This window comes from Fulmarus glacialis, unplaced genomic scaffold, assembly GCF_000690835.1.
Source record: "Fulmarus glacialis isolate BGI_N327 unplaced genomic scaffold, ASM69083v1 scaffold38034, whole genome shotgun sequence".
In the NCBI taxonomy this organism is placed as follows: domain Eukaryota; kingdom Metazoa; phylum Chordata; class Aves; order Procellariiformes; family Procellariidae; genus Fulmarus; species Fulmarus glacialis.
The window spans coordinates 45,333-72,309 of NW_009209419.1; the positions used below are offsets into that span (position 1 = coordinate 45,333).

Below are 26,977 nucleotides of genomic sequence, written 5' to 3' on the forward strand. Positions count from 1 at the left end.
AACAGGTCATATTGTTGTTGCCTTCAAAACTGTGGAAAAACAGCCATATGACAATGAGTAATTTTTTATATTATGAGCTTGTATTAGTCAAATATTTCGTTTGTGGCAACCACAAGCTGTAAACTGCTTCCACAGTAATTCTGTGCAAATGCCTTGGCAGGCAGACTCTTTTTTTTTTTTTTTTTTTTTTTTCTTCCCTTCAGCGTGCTGGAGCCATTAAAACTCTTAGAATTGGATGTAATGCAGACTTCAGCTCAAGAGTACTTACATGAGTTGATTCAATTCAGTAAATACAGTTTGTGCCTCTGGACAGACTGTGGTGCATTCCTGATGCAACAAAGCTGTGTGTACTCTGGTCTGAATGCTGCTTCTCCGCACTCAGTTGAACCCAGTCCTGTCTGTTCAAAACAGCAGAGTCATGGATTTGTCATGTGCATCAGTGCTAATTTAAGTAACAGAGGAGACCTGTAGCATATGGGTCTTCCACATCCCTTAAGCGTCTCCGTGCAGAATAGGTAATAAGTCTACACACAGGCAGCATGACGGACATTTTTTGGAAATGCAGTGGAAAGTGTCTCTGTATTCCATAGTTGCCCCAGGAGTGAAGGTTGCAGAGTTTAGGCTGTCAAGAGTAAGCTACTCAGTTTCCATCAACTTTCTTTCTAGGAAGCAACATGGCAGGGAACATGCTGTAGGCTGTGGACCTTGGGAATTGTTTCAGTGCTAGCAGCTACCTTCTAGCAAAGAACTGACTGCAAAATTTCTCTTTTATTGTTGATATGATGGATAAGAGACAGATCAGTTATTTGTGACTTTGATGGCTTCTATCACTGACGGTTAGAAAGTAATCACTTGATTGGTGAAGTGAGCATATTTGTTCTGAAAATATCGGAGGATGCTAATGTTTAAAAATAATTCTGTTCTTTCCAGAGCAGAGTAAGAGCCACAATAACCAGAACATAGTCTTAAGAGAGAAATTCCATCTTTGTGTATTTTGAAATCATTGTTAAGCAAGTTACATTTATTTGATTATGAACTGCAGTGGTTGCGATCTGACTTGGTATCACAACGTGGTTTCTTTAGTCATCCTAAATTTCACCTTTCTGGTTATCTGAAGCTAATTGTCTAGGCAATTTCTCATACAAAACCAGCTGTAATCTAGAGGAGAATTCATCTGACAGTAGTTTATATGCATCAGTGGCCAATCCCCCTTCCACCTGGTGTTTACCTGTAGGGATACTGATGAATTACAAAGACTTGAAACTCTAAATTTAATGCAGGACAGAGAGCATCACCCAGTACTAAGGAGTTATGTGGACAGGACAAAGAGGTAGGGAAAAGAAACATACAGTTTCTCCAGATAGATTTTTCTTTCCCTTCCCTAAAAAACCATAGTAGCCAGTTGCTCTTCTAAATGAGGATCATCTGAAAAGTTCCTGGATTGGTTACTTAACCAGCTCTTAAAGAATGGGTATAAAGTACTGGGTATCTCAATATAGTAGGCCAAATATACAATCCCATTGGTACATCTTGAGCTGTAGAAAAATTTTATCACAATTCAGGAGAAGAGATAGAAATGACTGCACAAAGTCTCTCATGCACAATGAGTTAAATCGTTATCACAGCAGTTGGTTTAACAGCTTTGCTTACTAAACAGTTACTCTTCTGATTTGATGAGATACTTGTGTGTTGCTGACAACTCATGTATGAAATTTTGTTCATATTTAAGATAAAAAGTATACTTACTCTGTTTTTCCATTTGTCAGACCCCTGGCTGATTCACCTTACTTTCTCTCTCTATCAAGTCACCACAGTCAGGTAAGATATTGAACTCTACTATTTTATTCTTTTGGATGAGTTTGATGGAAAACCAAACTTACATTAGCCATAAGACATGGACTGTTTCTCCATAACCCATCTGGTTTACCCTGTGTAGCTCTGTCTTTACAGCCTGGTGCACTGTTTTGTTCCAGGTGCCTAATACAGATCCTGAACTACACCGCAGGCACATAGAGCGTACCCGTCGGGAGGCCCAGCTAGCAGCGCTTCAGTACGAGGAGGAGCGGATGAGAACAAAACAGATCCAGAGAGAAGCTGTCCTTGACTTTGTTAAGGTACCTCTTTTTAGTAGCTACTTGATACTTTATCTTTTCTGAATCCCTTAATGAAAATTAATTGCCAAGATCATTAATACTTGTACGTTGCACTCTTGGGCATGCATGGCCCTGTATAAAGAAAATGGAGAAATAGCATTTAATACCATTTGGTGTTGGTGCTGTAGCTTAATGTAGAGAAATCTGGAAGTGGGGAGGAAGACAGAAGAGATTTACCCAGAATATGATTTTTGTAAAGAACAATTGTTGTGTTTTTATGTAGTCCGCCTCATTCTCTAAATTTTCTATTTGCATAGATGTGGCAGGATTGGTATAAGAAAGAAGGGTTCTTTATTTGAGAAGGCATAGAGGCAATTTAATTTTGAAGGCAAATTTGGCAGAGAAGAAATCAATCATATACACAAGAAGATAATGTTGCCTGATCTATTTTGGTATATTATGATGCATAAATAAGTTACTTCCAGGTAAAGCATGGGTGCAAATTTGTGGTGCATCAGATACTCCGCGGACACTGCGTCTTTGCTTTCTCTTTCACTGCAGTCAATATGAAGTAGTCTGCTGCTTAACATGCAAACTTTTTTATATGCTAGTTTCTTAAATTTATTTTACTGTTTACTGTTCTGGTGACCTAGCCGAATCTCACCATCACAAATTTAATAAATGTTACAGTTAATATTTTGGCTTTAGGGTGGTCTGCAGAGAGGAAAAGAATGTTACACTGCATTTACATAATGTATAAAGTTAGTTTAGAAAAAGGTTTTTAGCTGCCTGAAACTAGGCTTTTCATTGGCACCAACTAATCTCAGGCCCCTGGCAATGTTTTGTAGAAAAGCTGCTTTTATTAAAGATTCAGCTCAGTCTTTCAGTTAAAGACTTTAGATATTTAGGATGCATTTTTTTCACTGATGAGCCTTTTGGGGTTTTTGTTTTTCTTCTGTTGCCTTTGTTATTCATGAGCACTTTATTCTCAGCAATTAAATTCTTCCCTTGGGTTATATTTTGGGTTTATTATGCATCTTTAACATGCAAAAACAATTTGGGGGTTTTGTTTTTGAGGCTGGTTTTTTACTAGTAATATCAGTGAAGTTTCAGCTCAGTGGAAACTTGAAATTTCCCCAATGCACGTTTTATTTAAAAACTAAGACATCTTGTGTTTTAAAACACTTCTGAATTATGGTGTTTTGTTCTGAGCTTTTGTTTCTCTGTCACATTCTTTTAAATTGGCCTTTCATTTTTCCTTTTTCTCTACAGCAAAAAGCATCCTTAAGTCCTCAGAAGCAAAGTCCTCTGGATAGTGAGGTAAGAGTGCAATAAGAGTATTACTAGGGACGTCAGCACCTGCATTCTTAGCTCTCTCCATCAGAGATATTTTCCTGATTATGGAGAACTCTTCAGGACTGGGTTATAGCATAGTTTTTTCACATTTCTTATTAAGCTTTGGGTTGGGTTTTTTTTGCTTTTGGGACCAGCCTAATATTTCCTTCTATTCCTGTAGATTGCCTGTCCAAGTATGTTGTTTTGTTGTTTCTTGTGTGTTTTCTATGTTGTATACAGAAAATTCATTTCATACTCCATTTTAAGATGCTCCTTGCGAGCAGTACAGTTTACTTTCTAATGCGAGTATTCAGACAAGTTATTGTGTTGCAGTCATCCTTCATTGATCAGTTTTCTCCCAGTTTCCTGTCGTTAGATCACCAGTTATCCCAGAAAGATTAAGCATTAGAATTTTGCGGGCTATCAGAAAAAGAAATAAATGAATTTTTAAAAAGTTTTGTCCTAGTGTAGTTTTATAATCAAAACCAGTAAGTCAGTAGAGAACACAAATCATACAAGGCTCAGTCTTCTAGAATATACAGAGCTGAGCCAATGACATCTGTTCACTCTCTGCATCAGATTTCTGCATAGTAATAGCTCTTCCACTGCTTGCCATCCCCACTTTCCTCCAGGGGAAGATAAATCACTTGGCAGTGTTAATCAGATCAAAACTTTTAATAATATAATGAATATAAATAGTGCTTTAGCAGCATTTTCCAACTAACTCTTTTTTGTTAGAAAATTACCAAAACGTGGGGTGATTGAAATAGTTTTTGCTCCTCTTCCTTTTTAATGTTCTTCTGTTCTTAATTTATTCTTTTAAAGGGTCCTTTGTTCTACCACAGTAAGAACTGTGAGTACGTAGTTGTCTGTATTTGCTTGAGACAACCCAGGAAGCTGAATAATTGATTCCTTAAATAATACGAATACCCAGTAATTCATGGGTCATGTGGCTATATGTTCCTACAGAGTTGCATATACTTTATGGATTTTTAACAAAAGCCTCACAATGCTATAAACAAGCAGTACATGTTCCAAAATTTCTGTCTGTTCACATACCGTGTGTTTCTGACATTCTGTGTGTTTCTGACATTACTCCATCTCTCCCACCTCCCAGTGTCCCTTTCCATCCAGAAGGTCTCAGCATACTGATGATAGTGCCTTGTTAGTGGTAAGATCCTGCACGTAATGGCCTTTTTATGTGGCAGATTCTAGAGCATAGAAATAACAACGCTATGATTGTCTCAGATTAGACCAACTATTTTAGCGCTAATCTAAATAGCATAAAACATGAGCGTCTTTGAAAAGTGGCTTAGCTGTGAGCTTTAATAGCATGAATATGTTGATACTTGTACTGTCAGCCATTTGTTAATAATACAGTGATGTTTTTCCACAAAATAATTAAAGCTTATCTTTTGCTGAGAGCGGAAGAAAATTACTGATAGTAAAGAACAGCTTCTAAAATTCAAAATTCACCTCTAGTTGTTCTGATTTGATTCCTTCTCCGTTTAGCTTGCTTCCTAATTGATGTGCTTTTCAGTGTCAAGTAAGCAATTTTAATGCTTTGTGTACAGCCTTCTACTTTAACTTGTTTGCATCCTGCACATGGTGGTTAGAAATACTTAGTATCTTGGTAACCGTATCATAGCACAGGGAAAAACTGCTCTACATTTGAATGCTACAAATCATGAAATATTCCTCATACCTTTTTATTGTTTATCGATGAAGATGTCTTAAAAATAATCTATTTTGAACACTTAGCAAAAATAAAAATATTTATATACTTACTTCATGTTTTATGCTATTTCTTCCTTTAAGGCATCTTAGCGATGTAGCATAATTAAAGAATATAATTAATGCCATAATCCATGTCTATAAAAGAAAAATACACCTGATTTGCCTGCTGTTGCATGACTGCATGCCTGGGATTTATTTTCTTAATTCATGTGCTTCCATTATCTGCCTAAATTTTCTTTAGGCAGTGCTCTCAGAATATCTCTCTCCAGAACATGTTGGTCAAGATATTTACTGTCTCTTTATTCAGACTTTTTGGTTTTCCTGCTTTCACATGACTAGCATTGTGTGGGAGAAAAAGAAAGCTCATAATATTAGAGAGAAATTTAGTTGTGATCATGCATGTGCCTGTTTAGAGAAATCACAACCAATTAGCATATTAAAATGTGCTTTCATATTTAGATAATAAGAAAAGGAGAATAGCAGTGGTTTGGGTTGATATTCTGTTGTCAGTGAATTCATCTCTGGAATGTATTTTAAAGATACTTTTAAGGACCCCATTTCTATTTGATTGTGTGATCCCATGACTTTTGTTGTAAATTAATATATAGAATTTTACATTACATGACTTGAAATTTTCAGAAATTATTTTGAAACTGGCTTCCATCGCTGTTTGTTTCCTTTGTGTCTTTACCCAAGTTACATCCTTGCACTTCACAAAAAAGTGGACAGTCTGGAGGGAGAGACTGAACTAGATTTGAAAGCAATCATTTCTCTATTCATTTTTTTTTTTGATTCTGTGCTCTTTTCAGCAGCAAAATATAATAGTATATGAAATACTGGGTTTTCTGAACTGCTGAAGTATGATCTGCAGCTCTATTTTGTAGTGGAAATACACACTGTGTCTAATGATGACATATGCCAGGGCAGCTGTTTCTGGCAATTATTGTAACTGGAACATTAAGCCCAGGCTAGCTCATGAATTTGTAGCATTTTTGTTTCCACAAATGTATTTTGTATGGTAAAAACCTGTTCAACAGCAAGGAAATGTTCATGAGTTTGCTTTAAAAAAAAAAAAGTCTGTCATAAGAGTTGAAATTATTTTAACCTTTTTATATTCTATTGCATTTCATTTGACATTTTCTCTGTCCTTATGGATTTGAAATTTAGCTAGATCTAATTTCTGGGGATGGTTTTTTCCTCCACCAAAGTATAGAGACATTTCATGTCAAAATTCTATTCGCTAATGGCGGGTTTCAGTACACATTTTCCATTTACATAGTTTCCTCTTTGTCTTTTTCTCTCTCTGCATAAAGACTGCATGCATTAGTGTAAACTTTACCTTATAAAACTTCTGGGCATTGAAACTTGCAGATAGGTTAGTTTAAAAAAAATTTTAAAAATTTAAAAAAAAAAAAGTTCTGCTAGATTTTCCACTGTTGTCCTAGCTTTATGGTGTGGGAATAACACTTTGTGGCAGAATAGGAGAATATTACATAGAGGTATAGTAAAAGATCTTTTGTTCAGTATTTCCCTCGTTACATCAGAGCTCTCTAAACTGAGCAGTTGCTTTTCTTTTGCTCCAAACAAAGTTTTCAGCTCAGATGTAAGGAAAAGATTAAGAAAGTGATAAGTCTAATATGTAGTTAGAAAGCAAGTGAGCTTTCTTTTATTTTACTACTTCCCTCTTCTGGTACTGTTACTGCTTTAAGCAAAGATTTTCTTAAAACCAACATTTAAGTTGTGAATCTCCTTTTTTAAATCTTACATCATGTTTCTTTTGGTCTTCTCCTTGTTGTCTTTTATCATGAATTAAAATTAAAATGTATTCACATTGCACAGGTTACTCTGACTGTTTCCTTCTGTTTGCAAATAATTTCAGGACAGTCTGTGTGAACTCACAAAATGACTACCCATACTTTCTATGAATGTTAATAGTTCAGTTTAGTTGTACGTTTCTTCTGCATACCTGTGATTTGAAGTGGAGTTTGGCTGTAGTACTTCATTGCACGCTGTGGTTGATTTCTTTGCATTGACTTGTAATAGCCAGACTAAAATGTTGCTGAAGAAATGTAATCACTGGCCTCTCTGAGAAAATGTGCTGTATACCTCAAAGTTTTATATTAGTCATATCCTGCTTGCTATTCTCACAAGGGTAGTCCCATTCGTTACAATTGAGATTACTTGTTGAGATAGTATTAAGGCTTCAGACTTGGCTAATGATTTCAGCCTTGATCGCTTATGAATCTCATTTTTCCGCCAAGTATCTTCTTGTTTTCTCTCATACCGTCCCTTACAAGGTGAGTATTATGGAAGGAAAAAAAAAAAACAAAACGTTCTCTGACTGCTGCTCAACTTCTCTGTTGTGAAGCCTGTGAAGTACTTGATAAGCATCAGGCAGCTGGTGTGACCTCTTCCTTGCATAACCTTTGTGTTATTGCTGCCTTGTGCTCCCTTCATTGCGTTGCGTTTTGTTGTTGTGGTCTCCAACATAGCCTGAGGCCATCGTGTTACTGTTAGTACATGGGATCTCTGAAACATTTTAAGCTAAGGCTTTTAGGCACCAGTGTGTTACAAATAATAATGGTATGGGTAAAGTAAGCAGGACTTGAATTATGCTAACTTGTACCCTGGAGTTTTCTCTCAGACCATTGGCATCCATTTGTGTATTCAAATGTTTAATAATCAAGTTCCCTTAAAATATCCTTATTTGGTTCGTGCAGAGTTCTGGTTGGGCTCTGCTTTGGCAGTCCCTGTATCTACAGTTGTTTCTGGCGGAAGGAGATTTCTCTGACTTCAGTGCTAGACCTAGAGGCCGAGTGTGGCATGCACATAGGGTGTTGTAAGCCTGAATTGCAGCATCCTCGTTCCTTTTGTATTGTGGCTATCTTTTCTTACAGTTGTTCTTGCCTCACTTCTTCCTTTCTTCCCTCTCTTTCTTTCCTTGCTGTCCCTGACAGAATGGCTTTGAGCCTCTCTTTGTGTTTGAGATTGACAATAACACCAATACCATTAAAAGAAGGCCAGGGACTCGCAAAAAGGTGAAGAGCATGCAGTGTGTTGCTGTTGTGATTGTCCTACCCTGTGCTGTGCCATGTTCCCCTTCCCTTCGCCCACTGCTGGGTACGTGGATTGTAATAACTTCTTGTTGGTCTGCATCAAGGTTGTCTTGCTCTTTTCATACAGGAATAAACAGTTATGTTAATGTTACAGACCACCTACTTCTACTTTATTTTACTGTTCTCATATACTAGCTAATGTTTTGCTTAAGTCAAGTGATATTTTGAAACTCTTTAAAACAGGAAAAAAAAAAAGAAACCCATGATTTTTGCTCTGCACTGCTGTGGAGAAAGAGGCTCTCTCGAGGATCAGCTGTTAAGTCTGCATAGGGCCTAAAGATGTTTGTATTTAAGGCTTGCCCTGAGTATAACCTCTCCTTCTAGTCCTTCCTGGCTGTACTGTTCTGAAGTGGCAGAATAGTTGCAAATCGTTTTAAATACTAACACTCCCAAGTGTGTCGTTCACATCTGTAGAGTTTCTAGGTGTCATTTGGTGTTCTTTTCCTGTGCTGAACTGCCACTTTGCTATTTGAATGCTGTTTCAGAAAGTATAGTTTCATTTTTGAGCCATTCAGTCCTCAGATGTTAACGTTTTGATTGTGCTTTCAATAAGACACAGAATTTGGCCTTCTAGATTCACCTGTCAGTGACAGATTGGCATGCTGGAGCTCCTGTTCTGTAAACATGAAAAGTTGTTTATTTGGTTGGTTTTGATATTGGTTATAATTGAAATTTGGCTGCACTTTATTTGTGACAACACTGTAAATCTTCCCATTGACATCTTCCCCAAGAGCTAGATTCCACCCACGGAATCTTACTTACTTTGTGTGTAATTCACAAGGATCAGCATTGGGTGTTTGTGGCAGGCACAAAGCGTGTATTCTTGAGCCCGTTAGATGTGGGCTTCTCTGATTTTACAAAGTTGGTAGGAAAATAACTTGCTAAAAATGCGTAACATACTTGAAACATTAAAAAGAAAGCTATTTATTTTGAATAGTGGCTCAGAATTAACTCCTGTAGGGTAAAATTTCCTTTTGTCTGATGGCATAGCTGTTACATTAGGTGTTACTAAAGAAGCTTTTACCTCACTTATTGTTCTTAGTTCTGCTTTTGATGTCACTGTGTTGTGTGTAAAAGAAGCATCACACCTCCCAAGCTTATTAGCCGGAAAGTTCAGGAGGGTAGGAAAGCTTTAATTGTAGTTCAGCAAGTATGTATCTGTTGCCTGTTGAGTGTTTCCAAGAATGTGATTGTGATCACCTCTTCCTTTTTAACTTGTCTACTGCATTCCACCTTTGTGTGTGACCTATCAGCCGTTTGCTAACACTGCTGCTGCCTTCTCTTTCTTTCTGCATTCAGTCGCTCTCAGGGTTGAATCAAGAAAGCTGTGCTACTACCCTGCCTAATGCCTCTATCTTCAGTCCTGTCAAGGTATCTCTTGCTATTATCATTCACCAGTAAAGCCAACAAAAAACTCTTGGATCCACACATCTGTTTTAACAGGTGTTAGTCTGTCAGCTTCCAATCAAAAGTTCAGGTAGGGTATGAATCCGATTTACCTGATTAAACTGTAGTAGGTATTACCTCATCTTAGCTTTAGGCTGTGTCTACAGGAGGCCTAAGCTATAAAAACATGGTAACCAGTCTCTGCTCCGAGGGGTTCTTGATTGTCTTTGATGTTGCTTTTTCTGTACAAGATTATATACTCTTTACCAAGTTGAGTTCATTGAAAGTACTCGTGTTGTATTCTTTACCAGCTTGCTTTTGAATACAGATATCCTGTATTTCTTTCTCTTCTGTGGAAACTGCTGTACTGAATGCATTCATCACAAGAAATCATAAGTCTGGTTAAGCACTGTAATAAAACCACAGTGTGTTTCGCTGGGGAGAGTGATGTTCAGTAAATAGCAGTTTTGCATTAGCAAAGGTGTCAAAGAGGTGTATCCTTATCATTGCTGCTGTAATGCAAGTTCTGCGTGTTATTTAATTACCTGTTTTTCTGTGTGCCCTTTGCAAAGAATACTTTGAAAGTTTTGGTTGGAAGGAAGAGTAAACAAAGCTCTGTCATTGCACAGTCAGTGCTGTTTCATCATTCTTTTTCTTCAGAAAAAAGCAATTGTATCATTTCTGCAAAAGAAAAAACTTTGTCACTTTCTGCAGAGATGAGACTTGGGGAACAACATACTGTTTTTTCATATTTCTGGTTTTTTTCTGAAACACATTTAGATGGATGGAGCCTTTTTTTTAAAACACAGCAAATTAAAATGTAGTCACAGCTTTTCCAGATTAGGACCATTTATACTCTTCTGCTTTTTTGTCCACAGAGTGATGACAGATCTGCCGTCTCCCCCGGTTCACCTACCACTCAGACAGGTAACAGGGAAAGGAAGCAAAATTTCTGAAAAATAAGATCAAAATGCCTGCTTGCTTATTTGTACTATGAAGAGAAGGGAGCATATATTCCCATCTCTGTATGTGGCACTGCTGTGTTTGAGAATTTACCCAGTTATTTGGGTCCCCTTAGAAACACATGAGGGAAGAAACAACAGGGGTGAAGCATGTCCTCAGGCAGAGCATAGGGTTTGGCTGTTTTAGGCCTTCATACAAGCTTTGGCACACAGATGCATTCAGCAACAGTCAGAACAGTTGTTGGAATTGGTATGTGGAATGTGCTTTGCATGCAAGCGTCCTTGGAAGTGCCTTTTCCTGCTCTGCGCTTTTATCATGCATGGCTGTAATTTGTTTTGTCATTATCATATTAAAATTTTTGTTTTGTTCTTTTTAATTACCACATTGCTGAACCCATTTCCTAATTAAACTCTAACCATTTCCTTCTTCCTCCTTTCCTTTCCTGTGCCTTTCCACATTTGTTTAGTCCACCTTTCCCCTCCATATCCTGGCCATGCAGCCCCGCCTTCCTATAGAAACCCTTCCCAGCGACCTGAGAGTTTCCTTTTCCGAGCAGCTGTCAGGGATGAAGCAAGCAAAGGTAGGTTTTATAGCTTAGAAATTAATTAGTTTTGCTATGTTATATTAACATCTGCATTACCTAGGTTTTGCACTGTTCTGTTACTTCAGGCCATTATCATCAAACTACTTTTAGAGTTCCTTTGTAGACATATGGCATTAAATACTTGTGAATAAGCAATTTTTTATTTAGAACCATCAAATATTCTTTTGTCATTATTTGTGGAAATGTGGGATTTTGTTCCTCCTGGTCTGTGATTGCACCTAAAAAGATACCAAGGAAATGCCACAAAACCTTCAACCACTGATGAAGGCAGCTTCATAAATTTTGCATTGCACAGTAGCACATAACAAAATTGCAGTTGCTGTAGAAAGACTGAACTGTTTCAACATACTTCATCTGGCAAAACTTTGTCCTCCTTTTGTGAATGATTATTAGCCAACAGAAAGAACAGAACCTAAACAGAAAGGAAAAAGTGTTATCGAACATCTCATTTCGATTAGCAGATCATTAGCTTGATTAATAATCAAATGAAAGAAACAGATTTATGAAAAGGAATGCACGGTAACCATTCTAGAACCTTGTGTGTGCATGTGTAGTACAGCAGTGAAGGACAATCAGTCAAACTGTGCTGAGTGATTTTTTTTTTTCCTTCGTGCTACCTTTTTAGCTGTTATTTCATCTTCTACCCGTGCCTTGTCTCCTGCTAATGATTCTGCAGACCCTAGAGTAAGACAAAACTCCAAACAGCGAGAGGAGGAGCTGGAGCTAATAGAGCAGCTACGTAAGGTGAGTGCTGCCAGGAGCCAGTATGTGGACATGTTAGTAAATGCATTGCATGCATCCTGCAAAATCTGTCCTTTTGTTTTAGACCGATTTCACTGAACCAATATGGTGAACAGTTGACCAAAATTAAATGGCATTGTACAGTCCAAGTGTTTCTTTCAGATGGATGCAGTGGTGTTCACTCTTTTGTGGTGGATGAAGTCAGCTTCAAATTCTGTAAAATTGATTGTGCTGACTTCTGCCTCTGAATGTCCGGTGATGTCTGCTTTTAAAATAAACATGTGCTTGCTTTCTTCCTTATCAGCCTTCACACTTGTAAGGAACTCCCTGGAAAGTTGCCTTACTGTCTTCTTTTTAATCTTTTTTTTAAAACTCCTCTTTGCTGTAAAGCCCACAGGAAAGCAGATGGATTGCGGAGACTACTACTGCCAGTCATGGTGACAGCATGGTTTTCTTGTGTGCTCTGGATCCATCTGTTGATTCTTGCCTTATCCTTAGTTAAGTGCAGAACATCTGAGGTACAAATATTCTGTATGGTTGTGCTATTTGCCTGTTCAGGGCCACCACGCTCCTGCTTTGTGCCCAGGTACAATGACAATACACATGAATATTGAATATTGAAAATGTCATATGGCGTTAAGGTATTGCTCTGCTTTGCCCCAGACTTGTTTCTGCAGAGCATGAAGGGATTCCTTGAGGTGCTCTAATTAATTGTTTGAGCTTTCTCAAGAAGTAAGAATTCCTGCTTGTTAAAGCTGATTTTAAAAGCCATAAGCATCCCAGATGGAGAGAGTTCCTTATCTTTGTAAATTTTAAAGTAAGGACAATCTCCTTTCCCTAAAAGGAGAAAGTTACTTTAAACAAAACAAAACTTGGTGCTGTTTGCAGAGCCTTTCTTCTGCTATCTCCAAATGCTTTGTATGTAGTCTCTTTTGTTCTGCTTCCCAGCTAAGCTTAAATCTCTTTTTCAAGACTTAAAAAAATTAAGATACTGTGTAACAGCTTGGTGAAATTCACACAGCATTTGAAATAAGATTAAAAGCCTGAATTGAAATTTTTCATTCCCTTACACAAATGCTAACTACCTCATTTCTTTAAAATTATTTATGCCAAGTAGTTTGGGTTTTTCTTTACAGGGAAAAATGTTATCATGACTTTCAGTAACTGTTGTCCTCCAACCTACAAAGACAATTATTTTTACTTCCCTTGGCAGAACCATTCTCTGAGAACACACAGGATTAGGAATACTGTTCTTAGACCCCGATTTCCATCATTTTTTAATAATGGTTGCATTAGTCCCTTGTGCTGTACAACGAAGACTGTTCATCATTGAACTTAACTGCTCCCAGATTGTGGTCAGCTCTGGGCCATAGTAGTGCTCAGAGCCTTCCCTGGTGTTAGTCAGAAAGCTGTTTAGAAGTGTCACGAGAATGGACAGAGAGTTGTGGTGGAAGCACTTCTGCCTCTTATAAAATGTTCTGCAGAATGAAACAGTTGGAGGAAACCAGCTCTTACTTTTTGTGTGTCCGTGTTCATTTTTCTACAGAATATAGAATCACGGTTGAAAGTGTCGTTGCCCAGTGATCTTGGAGCAGCTCTCACCGATGGTGTTGTTCTGTGCCATTTAGCTAATCATGTGCGTCCCCGATCTGTTCCCAGCATTCATGTCCCCTCACCTGCTGTTGTAAGTATGTAATAATGATAATGTTTTATAGGTGTCCAAAATAACATCCAACAAAGTTCTGTAATACAGACAAATGCTAAATTCAGCATTCTCCTCTGTAAATGTACGTGACAAAAAATAACCATCTGTTCTGTCTAAAAAAGAGTCTATAGCTTCATTAGAAGAAATTATATTTGGGTTTGTTTCATTTAAATGAAGTTACTTCTAACACAGATTGTAAGAAAATGTTACCGTTTTCAAGTCCTCTCTATGTTAACTTGAAAACTAGTGAAATAAGACACAGTTCAGCATGAAAACTGAAATAGGATATTTCAAAAGATCCAAAGGTCCAAGAAGTTCAGGAAAACAGATAGTAGGAAAATACAACGTTCTCTACAACATTTAGGATCCCACTACACAAGATAGTGAAAACAGGCAGAGAAGCCAAGTTGATTCCTGTGTCCATTTCACAGCACTCCAAATTCCTCTGCTTAGGAATTTTAGCAGAGCATACTCGAGCTACTTGGAAAACAGCATTTCCTGGAAGAAAACAAATCCAGTCATATCTTTGTGATAACTGGGAAAAAGGTATTGTATCTGGGGACTGTTGGGAGCAAGGAAGGAAGCGCACAGAAAAGTTTGAAAATTTCTGAAGTTGTTTTTCTTACCCTGCCTAACTGCAGTGTTTCTGGAAAGCATTGAAGATGATATATTTCTGGGTCCGTTACTGTGTATCATGTAGGGAAAAAGAATTAGAGAAAGGTCAAGAACTTCTTGTGGAAGTCAGAAAGTTCAGTGAAAATATTTAGGGTCAGCTACTTAAAAGTAGTATGGAGAGGCAGATTGCTTGTTATGCACCTTTAAATTGTACGAACAAGGAAAAAAACCTGAAGATTGTTCCTGGGGAAGTTGTTGAAACATGCATGTTGTGTTTGCTTTTTCTTATTTTGGAGTCAGTCTTTGTGTTGGTGGGAATTTGAACTGGCACTTAACAGGGCTGCCTACCATATCATTGTGGTTCCTCTCCCTTGGACTTAATGTGAACAAGCAGATGTCCTCATTATTTTGAGAATGATTGAACAGGACACACCAACGTTTTAGGCAGATCGTGGAATCATTAAGAGAAAAGGCATACAGCCACTATTCAGAAGACTTGCATCATTGAGAATATCTGTTCAATGGCCTGGTTTTATGTGCTGTTGAATATTCTGTGTTAGGAATTAAATCATGACTTTGTCATATAAATCCCAAGGAAGAGGCAGCCTTTAGCTGCACAGCTCCAGGAGCAGAAGAGGCATCACGTCATTCCTCAGTCACAATGTCATCTTTGTGTTCCCTTCGTACTTCGGGAGAAAGAAGTCAGCACTAGCCTTTAACCTGCTTTCTTGGTGGGGAAGTACGGCACATTGAGGGGACAGAGCAGAACCCCCACCACTTATGGAAAAGTATTGAACCCACAGAGGCCGCTGCCTGCTGCTATGTAGACTGTGGGTAGCTTGTTCAAAGGAGCAGGAAGCTTGTGTCTCTTTAACCAGAAAAGAATAAGCTTCAGGAATAGAAACAAGACAGAGCCTGTGCCGTGGTATGTCTGTGTAGAAGTGTGAAAGCTAACTGTAGAAAAAAGTTTGCTTGAAAAAATGCCAGAGTGCAATTCAAACAGCTACATCAAACACATCTACTAGAGGCTGATAAGCAGCAAGCTTCAATTCCAGTTTTATTCCATTATTTTCTGGTTTTATCTAGCCTTCATTTTTTTTATCTCTTTGTTAATTGAAATATGGTTTGATATTTATGTATTTTTGTATTGTAGTAGTCCAGAACAGACTCCAGATTGCTTCATATCGTGAAATTGCTCTGAAATCACAGCATGGAAGCCATGCATGTGTGTTTCATTCAAAATATATTTTTAAAATTGTGATTTAAAAGTGACTGTAGTCACTAAAAGTGTTAGCCAGTTTTATATAACACCTTGTATATGAATATTGCACAGCTTAGAATTGGGTTTTTTTAAAAAAATCGAGCATTCATAAATTACCTTTTCATAAAGTAGCTTTGAAATTTGGGCTTGCTTTTCTAAAGAAAAGCAAACTACAACACAGCCTGCTTTGAATTAGGCAGGCTTATGTCAGTGCAGTGTGTTTTTGGCAAAGAGATTTATTAAGAGTTTTATTTAAATAAAAAAATAAAGATATTTTAAAATCCTGCCAATTAAGAACACTGTATGCCTCCTCCTTTACTTCTTTGCAGCCTAAACTTACAATGGCAAAATGCAGACGAAACGTGGAGAATTTCTTGGAAGCTTGCAGAAGGATTGGAGTGCCTCAGGTACGTATTTCTACTATCCTGATGTAATGTTTCAGGTGCAGTTTTGTATGATGCTTCAGAAAATAAAACCTTCTTTGAAAGATTTGATGAAAACAAAATGATTAAAGGTTTAGAAGGTTCAGGTATAAGCTATGTCTTGCAGTATAGATCAGACTTATCTTGCATTGTCTTCCACAGCAAAATGAAGTCAGATATAGTTTATCAGAGGTCTCATTCACTTACTGCTGTGCCTCAAATTCATAATAGCTGGTGCAGTTAAAGTCTGCAAGGTATTTCTATAAAAACAATTACATTTTCTCAAGGTTAGATATTTGACAGCTTAAAAGTGGGGTAAAATTTGGATGATGTTTTGCATGTGTTATTTTTATCCCAAAGCTTTTCATGTTCCTTCAGAATAATTCTCTTATGTGAACGTCTTTACTGTCTTACCAACAAGTCGCAGTATTATTGGCCTTTCTCTGACGGTAGCTATCTTTGCATAGATCCTAATTCTTTTGTTCTGTACCAGTGGTAGAAGTCCATCTTCTGGTATTCCTTGTCCTCTTCTGAAACTTGGAAGAGCTAGGAGGTGGGAACATATAAAATAGTCCATCTGAGTCCAGTTACCCTGGTTTATGCTGTCCTGTCCTTTCCACTTTGTCTTATTGAGCAGCTGTCTCAGTACAAATAGTTTTGATACGTCATGTTTTTCTTAATTTTTCTTCTAGAGCATTGATTTGGTTTCTTATACTGCTAAGCATCAGTGTTTCTGTTGTAGGTACTGTTTTCTTCCTTTTGTGTTGTGAAAGGGAAAGGTAGACCCAGAGACTCATTTCCCAGCTATTTCTAAAAGCAGTGTTCTCGAGTCAGTCATGCAGTATTTTCTGGTGTTTTTAGATAGCTTCACTTGCAGGCATTTGAGCCATTGGGATTTTAGGATAGCCTATTTATTGAGCTGCCTGGCAGTTTCACGTGACTGAGTGGTGAATCACATTGGAACGTGGTAGGGAGTTTTAAGTAATCCTTAGTACTTTGAGATCCTGCACTGTTTTGGTCCCCTACGTCCAGCAGAACTGCACAATATAAATTCGTCTGGGGCAAAATTGTTCAATCCCATCGCAGCTTCCCTGTTTATAGCTCCCTCAAATATGAAGATGTAGTTTTTATGGGATTGCAGTGCAGAGCACATCATTGAAATGACCCACATTTAAAAACAAACAAAAAAGCCACTTAAGAAAAAGTCCCCTATAAACCCAGTTTGCTACATCTGCTACACTTACTGTTTTTCTCATATTTCTTGCTTTAATGTGAAAGAGTTCAAGGAGAGGGTCTCTGGGGAAACTTACTGAAATACCCCCACCTGAACTCTAAAGTTGCTCTCACATGTCTACATTACATATCTACTGAGATGTGAACGTAAGATATCTGTATGCAAGAATGGAGTGGCAGCCTAGTGTATTTTTCTGGAAAAGATGCCTGCAGGTATTTCCTTTCATTTAAATTCTAATTACAAAAATAAAAGGCTTTCTGAAAGTATGGATCTATGTAGAAATACTTACCTTCTAAGAGGAAGGCTACTTTTAGAAAATGCTAATTAAAGGCAGTATAGTGGAGCAGCTATTTCTATAGGACTTTGCTAGTTAAAGCCCTTGCATCAAAAGAAACCCACAGTTGAACAGATTGATACATGCATCTAGGTTTCACTGATTTACAGCAGTTACCCGTGTGAAAGGGAGGGAAAAGATACACAGTGGGAATAGTTACAGAACACTTAAACTCTAATTTAATTAGTAATAGATATTTCTGCAGGATATTGCATTCAAGCATCAGTTACACATAAATAATCCCTTGTTCTACTGTTTTATTAACTAAGATACGTGTGGAGACTTAGCTTTGGTGTGTACTCAGTGCCAGTAGCATCTCAGAAACCTGTAGCCTCTTCATTTCCCCTGGAAAAAAATGTTTTTCACTAGGGCATGTGTAAACCGCTATATCTTTAACAACAAAGAATAGTTACATGTTTAAGCTCTACAGGTGACAGGCACCTCACTGAACACTAAATATTTGCATTAAGTGAGTTCTTTGCAATGGGAGCCTTTGCAGATTCCTTTGTGAGAATTAACCAGCTGTGATAACGCTTCTCGAACATGTAGGTTATATCTGAGATGTCTGATGACTGACTGCTTCGTGGATGTTACTATGGCTAACTGACTGACCTTTTTTTTCTGTCTGTTTTCCCTTCCTGCTCACACACTCTGGACAGGACAATCTTTGTTCCCCTTCTGACATTCTTCAGTTAAACCTCAGCGTTAAAAGAACAGTTGAGACTCTTCTTTCCCTGGGGACAGATTCAGAAGAATCCAGTCTTGTCTCCCTTTCCATTCAGCTCTGGGGCTTTGTGGTGTTTTACTGTACTCTAATGCTAACGCTCTGTATGTTCTATCGCTGGGTCTTTTTTCTCTAGCTGAAGGATAGTGTTGCTGCTTCCTCCCTGCGTCACTCCGGTGCTTGGGAAAGGATTTTGGTTTTTGTCAAGACTGGGTGTATGAAGTGTTTTCTTTCCCACTGATGGGACAGAGGTGACAAGTACAATGTGCGAACACATTGGTGCACCCACACGACCATCTGTGACATAATTCACATTTCTGTTTGCTGTGTCATATTTAGCAGATATAATGCTTCTATAAGGGAGGAAGTGCTGTCCATGGGCTAGAGCAAGGGACTGAGGTTAGGATGCATGCTATAGTGTGCTGACGAGTGATGTAGTACTGGAAAAACTGCATTGTCTGTTTGTACCTCAGTTTCCCCATCTCTATAATGGGAATTGCACCCACTTTGGTGAATTACTTCAGGATTATCTGATAAAAAAAATTAAAGAATGTGAAGTATTTTTTTCAACATCAGTGTTCTTGATTAGATCTCACAGTCTTAGGAGACATGGTCTGGTAAGTTTCATCCACAGGACTTTGTTACTGATACTTTTTTAATTACCCCCCATCCCTTATCCTGCTTCTGAGAGCATTTGATTTCTCATTTTTGTAGACTCTGTGTATTACTTTGAGTCAGGATTTTTAACGTAACTATCAGTGAATCCTGAGCTACTTGAGCTTCGTAACAGCAGGAAATTTTCAGAAAATTGAGCTCTTCAACAGCTTTGAGAGAAATGTTTTCTGGCATAGAAGGAAAAATCTTTAAGATTCTATCAGATGCCACAGAATGTCATAGCATTTTACTGTGCTCTGGATAAGACTTGACAAAAGCTTCTTGAGTTGCCACTTGATTGTGGACACCCCAGCCCGTGCTTGTTTCATGCTTATTCCCTTCGTCCTCTTATCCTGTCATTTTCAGAAACCTTTATATCATACAATTGCAGAAATGTAAGTCCCAGCTGCACGATCACTCTTCACTGTTTTACAAAACTCAGGTAGTCTTCCGTGAAGCTTCGAAGCTTTTCCCTCCCCAGGAAGAGCCTCCTGGTGCTTTAATGCTTTAATGTCTCAGGGACACCTCAGAACTTCAGGGCACTCCCATGTGATGTGTAAAAGACCATGTCTCCTCAGTGTAGATTGATTCAGGGAACTCTGCTTAGAGACCAGTGACAGGTAAGTGTTAAGTAAAATGGCTGTTCCAAATGTGTTTTCAATAAATTTGTTATACCTGAAAATACAGTAAATGGCTTGTAAGCCCAGTTTAAGTGGTGTTAGCATTCAGACGTTAACCTGGCAACAACTCTGAAGCACAGTTTAAGATACACAGGAGTTTAGTTGCAAATGTGGTTGCTACCAGTAAAAATGTGTTATGTGTACATGGATCTCACAAACTCTTGTAACATAAAGTGAGTATTTAACGAAGGAGCAAGTAGAGGAGTTGATGCCCTCTTTCCAAATCACACAAAGTGTTCTGTCCAAGCAAAACATTTTTGAGGAAAGAGGGGACCTTTGACAGGGGGAGATTGTTTTATTTTTAAATAAGCTATTTTTGCACTGCTTACTGGTTTGAACTAAAATGAACTCGGTTCCTATGTTTCTTAACTTCTTCTAATGAACACTGTGATAAAAGCTGCAAGGGGTTTTACACTAACAGTGCCTTCCAGTTTTTAAATTTTGTTTGTTGTGACTGACTGTGGTATGGAGTCATTCCAAAGCTTTTCCCCTTATCTATTTGCATACAACAGAAAAAAGATAAGGCATATTTGCTCGAGTTTACAAGTATTTTCTCAAAAAGCACACTTTTTTCAAAATAACATAAATTTGCTGGAAGAAAAGTGCATTTCAGCCTGATCATATGGCTTACTGTAAGAATTTCAGTCTGGGTTCATTTGTTTTCTCTCCGCCCTGAGCTTTGCGGGAGGAGCGTTGGCTGCCACTGTTTATGCTGAAGGATTTCTTTAACAATCAAAAATCAGTAAAGATTCAAAGAGTGGAGAAATGCAGGTTGCTGTGGAAATAACATGTGAAAAATAATCTCTGTAGCTCTATAGGAAGGACACACTTTGGTTGTTTTCTACAGATACAGAGAACTGTTGGACATGTATCCTGACTGTTGTGGAGTGAGGATGGCCAGGATGTGCCAAGGACTTACGTAGGATGAGGCTTTAAATCCATCTTAGACTGAGAATAGCACAATTATTAATAAACACTTTGAAACCTCTTTCTGCATTTTGCGTATTACTCTTATTCCTTAGAATTATTTTGGAGGTAACCTGCTAAGCGGGTGTACTTCTGGAAGATAAATAAGTGGTAGTGACTCACACAACATAGGATGGATATTTGCCTATAAATATACCGTCGATTTCTCATTGCCTTGAACAGGAGCAATGGCATTTTCCACATTTTTTGACCAAGGTTATTTCAGTCATACATAGAAGCAAGTCTTTTTTTTGTTGGTTTTGTTTGTTTGGTTTTTGTGGGTTTTTTTCCTTTCCATAAAACAACTTGTGCTTTCTGCTTTTTCGTGCCTTCCAAGGAATTTTTGTAATGATAGAGATCAGCGCATACATACAGACGGAAGAACTTCAGATGGGCAGTGTGTCTCATGAGAGGAGAATCGCTTTTAAGTATGACATTTCCTCTTAGACCTGTTGCACGGTGTTTCCATAGCACACACTAGTATTTCATTCTCTGCTTTAAAGCAGGTCTTTCCTCATGTTTGATGGCTAAACAGGCTTGCTACATGAGGACTCCCTCAAAAAGGCAGGTGTGTTTTGGAAAGGAAGCCATGGTTCCTTTCCTACTCTGTGTTGTAGCAAGGTCATCATGTTGAAGCAAAGCTTTCCCCCTCCTTAAGTTAATCTACTTTTGGTTTCATAAACTGCTGCCATTTCAGTCTGGGCAGAGATAGAGGACAATTTGCTATTCCTCACTTCTCCCACAGTCCTTTTTCAAATCCTTATTTGTACAGTTTTCTAATAAACAAACACAAGGATTATCCCAAGGCCTCCTCCTTTGAGTAGTCATGTTCATGGTTCTTCAGTCACAAGCAGAAATTTAATTTCATACCTGTGTGTGTGCTAGCTGTCCATAACATTTCATATTTCAGTCACCTTTTGCTTAATTTTTTTTTCTTTTCAGTTGAGTGTTTTTCATCCATTTTGTTTCTGTCTTTGTTTTGTTCCCCATTCAGGAGCAATTATGTTTGCCTCTGCATATTTTAGAAGAGAAGGGTTTGACACAGGTAGCTGTGACTGTCCAGGCGCTCCTGGAGCTGGCACCCCCAAAGCAGCAGCAACTTCACCACTTGTCTGCTGTGTAAAGACCTCCGGGACGTTTTGGGTTACTTTGGCTAAGCAGAAGGACGTGAAGACTTTACTGCCCATGCAGTGCATCCAAACACACAGAGCTCTGTTCTAAGGAAATGAGTTTCCGTGATTCCTGACAGGAATGTTTTACTTCATTTCTCCATTTTTTTGGAGATCACAACAGTTTCCAATAACATTTTTATTATCAGTATTTTTGCCCCTTATTTAAAAAAAATACAGTTCATTGGGAGGAGGGCAGGGAATTCCAGTGGCTGACTGTTGGAGCCAGCTGTAGAAACTGACCTTGTAGACTGAAGACATGGGTGTAGAGTTTGGAAAGCGATTCCTAGGGGAATTTGTAAAAAAAGGATGTTGCTGCAGTGGGCACATGGGGAATGAAATTTCTTCCCATCCCTGCAGGGTTCAAAGAAAGGGAATTTCTTTGCCTCCAAAGAACAAGAGCTATTTCTATTATATATAAAAAAAAATTGCAACATACAATCTTAACCTGCAGTGTTTCATAACAGGGTCGAACCTCATGCAGCTGTAACTTGTTTTGGCATGTCCTCATTACTTAAAATTTGAAGGAAAAAAAACCTGATTTTTTTTCCCCAAGGGAAAAAATACTGCATGTTTTCTCCGCCAGAAACATCTTAGTAAAAGATACTAAACCGGAACTGTTCAGATTAGCTAATTGACATTAGCATTCTTGCTAGGTTCACTTTCCTACCTCCTCTCACCTCCCCTTCTGGTCATGTCGGGATGTGTTTGGTTACTCAGTAGTTTTGTCAAATGATGACTAGATGTCATCAAGAACCATGTATGTATTTTCACTGCAGTGTGAAGAATTACAGCTTGCCATGCTAATCATTAGAAACCCATTATCAAATAATACGTTTGTCAGGGGCTGAAGCATCCCATGCAGACATGCCAACACTGGTGAATGTCCCAGCCACTGGGAAATTTATCATTTTAAGAATGCAATTACTGAATTTCCACAGGTGGGCTGCATATTGCCAAAGCAGCAATCTGTTGCAAAAGGTGGCTTCTATTTGTGGGTTTAACAAGGCTTTAATAAATAAATGCACTGGTTTTACAGAACTACCATTACTTCCTTCCTCATACCGTAACATAAAAATGGAAATTCAATATACAGGAATGGGAGAGGCAGCCGACAAGTTTAGCATTTTGCTGGGAAGTTGACCTGCAAAACAAAGACTAGCTGTGTGTGCTCTGGTCCTAGTGACGACACCAAGCTCACTACCAGATCAGTTACAATAATTTTTTTTTTTTTCCCCAAAAAGACCTCGCAAAATCCAGTTCTCCACCCATGCGGTTCCTTTGTTAGGTTTTGGCCAATTAAAGCATCCCAAAACGTTATGCTACTAGTAAGTGGTGCACGGGGTCTGAGACCAACTTCAGGAATCGGAGGTATTGCATCTGGGGATATATTTGAAGCAGAATACACCAAGAGGCTTTCACGGGGATAAAGGAAGGAGAAGAAATGGGAACAGGCTAGTTAAAAGTCATTTCTGCTGAAGTAAACCTGCCATGGGAACACTGGCAAGGACTGGTCTTAGCTGGATTTTTCCCCTTTTGATTTGCAGTTTTGTTTCCGCTCTGTTTTGCTTCATGTATTTCTTTCAAGGTCTATTGTGGTGACTGTTGAATCCCTTATTTCACATAATTGCTTCTTATTGGCATTGGCTGATCACATTGCAAGTGGAGGAGAACACCTGAAGGGTATTTAAAACTGCACAGCTGAAAAGAGGAACCTTTTCATACTGGGTAAGCATGTTGCCCTGAGCCCTGCAAGAAATGAAAATGCCAATAACTTGCAATACACATAGGAAGAGAGCAGCTCCCTACAGACGTACTTTCCTCCTTAGGTAGGTCTTGTGTTTCACTTAATTTCGCTTGCAAGGAGTGTTGGTAATTCGTAAAGGATTACATAAAAGTGTCTGAAGCCTCTGCTGTAGTTTGCTGAGATTCTGCCACTCACGGCCGACAGTACAGACCACAAGTGTTTCTTGTATGTTTGTCTCTGCACATAATTTGAAAGAGGGGGGCACTGAGTTCATCTTAGTTTTCAACATTAGCTCACTTGCATTGGTATAGGGGCATGTTAACTTCTTAATAGCACACCCTTTGCGGACTATTTAAATATTCCCGTTTTAAGAAAGCCATTCCCTTCATGGAACTGTGAGGGTATGTTGTTTGCTCCAGACCAGCTTCCAGCACTTAGGGAAAATGAAACTTAACAGTATTCAGGTTGGTGGAAGTTTGACATTGCATTAATACTAGTTTTTAGGAATTAATGGGGTGGGGAGTTGAGCCTGAACTACAAGAAATGCCCATTTCCTGTCGCATCTGGTTAACACAGCTACTCTTCCGTACGAGCAGTGCGTACGCACAGCAGCTGAGTTCATGTAAAGAGCAGTGGTTGCGTGGCTGGGCAGGCGTTGTGTCCCCACTATCACCTACTTTGTTCTAAGCAACAGTTCACCCTGGCAATTTCAATCTATGTGGTCACGTTAGTTTGACGTTTATAATCCTGTGTTTTCATGCTGGCAAACACTAAATCTTGACCAGATGTTTAGGACAAAAATCCGCACCTGAAGTTTCATCATACAGTTTATTTAATGGATTATACCAAAACCAACTTCAGTTCTCTTTTGCAAAATGGGTTGGGATTTTTCGGTGTATTTATGTGCAATTTTTGTTGTATCCCGTGAAAAGAATATTTTAAAGAAAACGTGTATAAAATTCTATTTTGTGTGTTAAAGCAAAGAGGCAATTGTCTTTCCTCTCTGGGGCATTTGAGTTGGAGGATGTGGGAGGAATCCATCTGAGTGTTTTGTGCTTGCTGCTGTTTGTACACTGACTCCATTGTGTCACCATCCTTCCTCAAACCACGTCGAGCACTGAGCAGCGTTTGAGGCTCGGCAAGGTTACACACTCCAGATCAAGCGGCACGGGCACTCAGGAGTCCCTGATGGCATTGCGGTGGTCAGGGCAAAACAGCCAGGATTTGGGTCTTCCCCTTGTGAAGGGGGAGGCTTTCATAAAGGCCCCGACCCCGGTGGCCTGCTTAAAATAAATCAGAGACAACTTTTTACAGCGCCAAGAACACCTCTGTTGTTCTTGGTAGTGACACGGTGGCAAATGGTATTTTTACACTTTTATGACTATAAATGGTTCTTTGAAAAAATGTTTTAGAAACAGAGGTCTTTTAAGGTGAATTTGGACATCTAAAAAATTCTTTTGTATAGATATTGTGTCATTTTACAAAGCGATCTAATTTTGTTATTTCTGAAAACAGTGTAAACGTGTAATTAATAGAGTAAAGGATTTTAAAGCTTCAACCCATGCTGTATGTCTGTAAATACATTCCATAATTTCTAAGTCTGTTACATATAAATGTGTCTGAATATTGTATACTTTATTTTAAATTGCCTGTATTCTGCCAGTAGTGTGAACTTCTAGCACATTGATAATATAAAAGGAAACCATGGGTAATTTGAAATAAAGTTTTAAAACTTACATGAATTACAGTATTCTTCCTGCTGTTTTTCTGTTGCATCAATGAATGTCACATCTTCTGTGTTGGGTGTTTATTCCCCTTCCCCACCCTCACAGTTGGCAGTTAATGGACCTGGGTTTTCTCTAGTTTTCATATTAACCAGGATGGAAAAATTCAGCATTTTTACACACATTCTGCAGCCACATCAGAAGCTTTTTCTTGGGGATGTTTTTAACCTTCCCCAGATACTGAGAAGCAGTGATTTTGTACAGAATCCTTTGCTCCTCCCTCCCCACCCCTCCTTTTTTTTTTTCTTTCTCAAAGTAAAATGTACATTCTAGGTTTGGGGAGTTTGCTGCTGCCAGTACTGGTGCTCCTTGCCGTTCTTATCTTTTACTCGTTTTTATCCTATCTTGCTTTTGAAATGTAAAACTTGCACCCCTGCTTCATGCCCCTGCAGCCTTTGAAAGGTTTGTTCTCAGTAGCCAAAACGTTCGCTCCCCTTTTCTTCCCTTGTCATAGCTAGTTTTTATTATTAAAAAAAAAAAAAAAAGCAAGGCCTAGAAATTGCCAGAGACCCACAAAACTTAACTACTTCCTACATGCTGCATACCCCCGCGGTACTGTTCCCTGCTCACCAAGCTGCTTCAGCATCCTTTTTTGACCTCCTGGTGACTCCATCAGTCACTTGGGACAAATCCGTTCCTGCCTTCAGCAGGGCTGCCCAGCTCTCTCCGGGTGTTCATTTCTGCCCCTCTGTGTAAAGCCTCCTCCTAAACAGCGTCTCAATCTCCAGCCTTTCTTCTCCATTTACCTCCCTGCAAACCAGTTTCTCCAAAGGGCTTGTGATTTCTGGTTCCCCCTGCAGAAAATACCATGGTTGTGCACTTTGATCCCATCTCTCCATAGCTGGAGAAGAACAGCAGTGCCAACCTTGGCAAAGTTCCTCAAAACTGCCGGCTTTTGGGACAGTGCACTCCGCTCCCATCACTGGATGTGCTCAGCCTGTTCACTTGGCAGCTGTACAGCCAAGAAACAGAAATCCACTGCGGTTTCTGACCGGGAGAGGTAAGGCTCATAAGGAGAGCAGCGCCTCTGGGACAGGCTGCGGCAGCGGAGGAGGCCGGGAGGAGCTGGAGGGATGGGTGGCAGGGTGGCCACGGCCCCCAGGCAAGAGCCTGCTGCTCGCGGGGGTTCAGTCAGGTTAAAAACCTTTGCCCCCGTCACACTGTCACCCAGTGGCCAGGACACTCATGTTGGGACTCAAGATTTCAGCACGCCCCCCATCTTACTGGAACAGCAAACCCAATTCTACTGTTGCTTTTTTTCCTACTGTTGCTTTTTTTTTTTTTTAAATAAAAAGTACGCCTTCCCGTATACACACAGACACAGAGCTTCCTGATTTTGGAAGCAGACTTTGCTGTGCCCATGCAATTTATGGTTTTAGGGGGTTTTTTGTTTTTTCTCTTTCAGTACCAGTCACTGAAATGGAAGTTTTGAATTATTTCATGACCCAGTGGAGTGTGTTAACTTCCTACTGGCTTGTTCACTGCGGCTCCGGGCACTTGGTGTACCATAAAAACAAGTGCTGTTACGCTGGCATCAAGAACTGGGGCTTGAAGGGGAGCCCAGCCTTGGCAGAATCCCTGGATGCAGAGGATTTTTCAGAATTATGTTATGTATTGTTCTTTGCTGAAAAGCATGCAAAGCCCAGCTGATGCCGTGCTTCAGATTTCAGTTGTTTGGTTGTATTACTAATGTGTGCCTAGAATCTG

General features: G+C 39.0%; 1 protein-coding gene across 1 annotated transcript in view; it reads left to right on the forward strand.

The window, feature by feature from the left end:
• Window positions 1–26,410, forward strand: part of LOC104076085 (leucine-rich repeat and calponin homology domain-containing protein 3-like) — a gene marked incomplete at its 5' end in the record, with an annotated part of 43,311 nt that extends 16,901 nt beyond the window's left edge. Inside the window, 13 exons of the mRNA XM_009576813.1 lie at window positions 1,767–1,818; window positions 1,974–2,114; window positions 3,366–3,413; window positions 4,546–4,599; window positions 9,581–9,652; window positions 10,546–10,594; window positions 11,097–11,210; window positions 11,860–11,978; window positions 13,522–13,659; window positions 15,886–15,963; window positions 21,565–21,689; window positions 23,328–23,422; window positions 26,112–26,410. Of these exons, the coding sequence (XP_009575108.1) occupies window positions 1,767–1,818; window positions 1,974–2,114; window positions 3,366–3,413; window positions 4,546–4,599; window positions 9,581–9,652; window positions 10,546–10,594; window positions 11,097–11,210; window positions 11,860–11,978; window positions 13,522–13,659; window positions 15,886–15,963; window positions 21,565–21,689; window positions 23,328–23,422; window positions 26,112–26,410 (1,384 nt within the window). The remainder of the gene's footprint in view (window positions 1–1,766; window positions 1,819–1,973; window positions 2,115–3,365; window positions 3,414–4,545; window positions 4,600–9,580; window positions 9,653–10,545; window positions 10,595–11,096; window positions 11,211–11,859; window positions 11,979–13,521; window positions 13,660–15,885; window positions 15,964–21,564; window positions 21,690–23,327; window positions 23,423–26,111) is intronic.
• Between the last annotated feature and the right edge of the window lie 567 nt (window positions 26,411–26,977).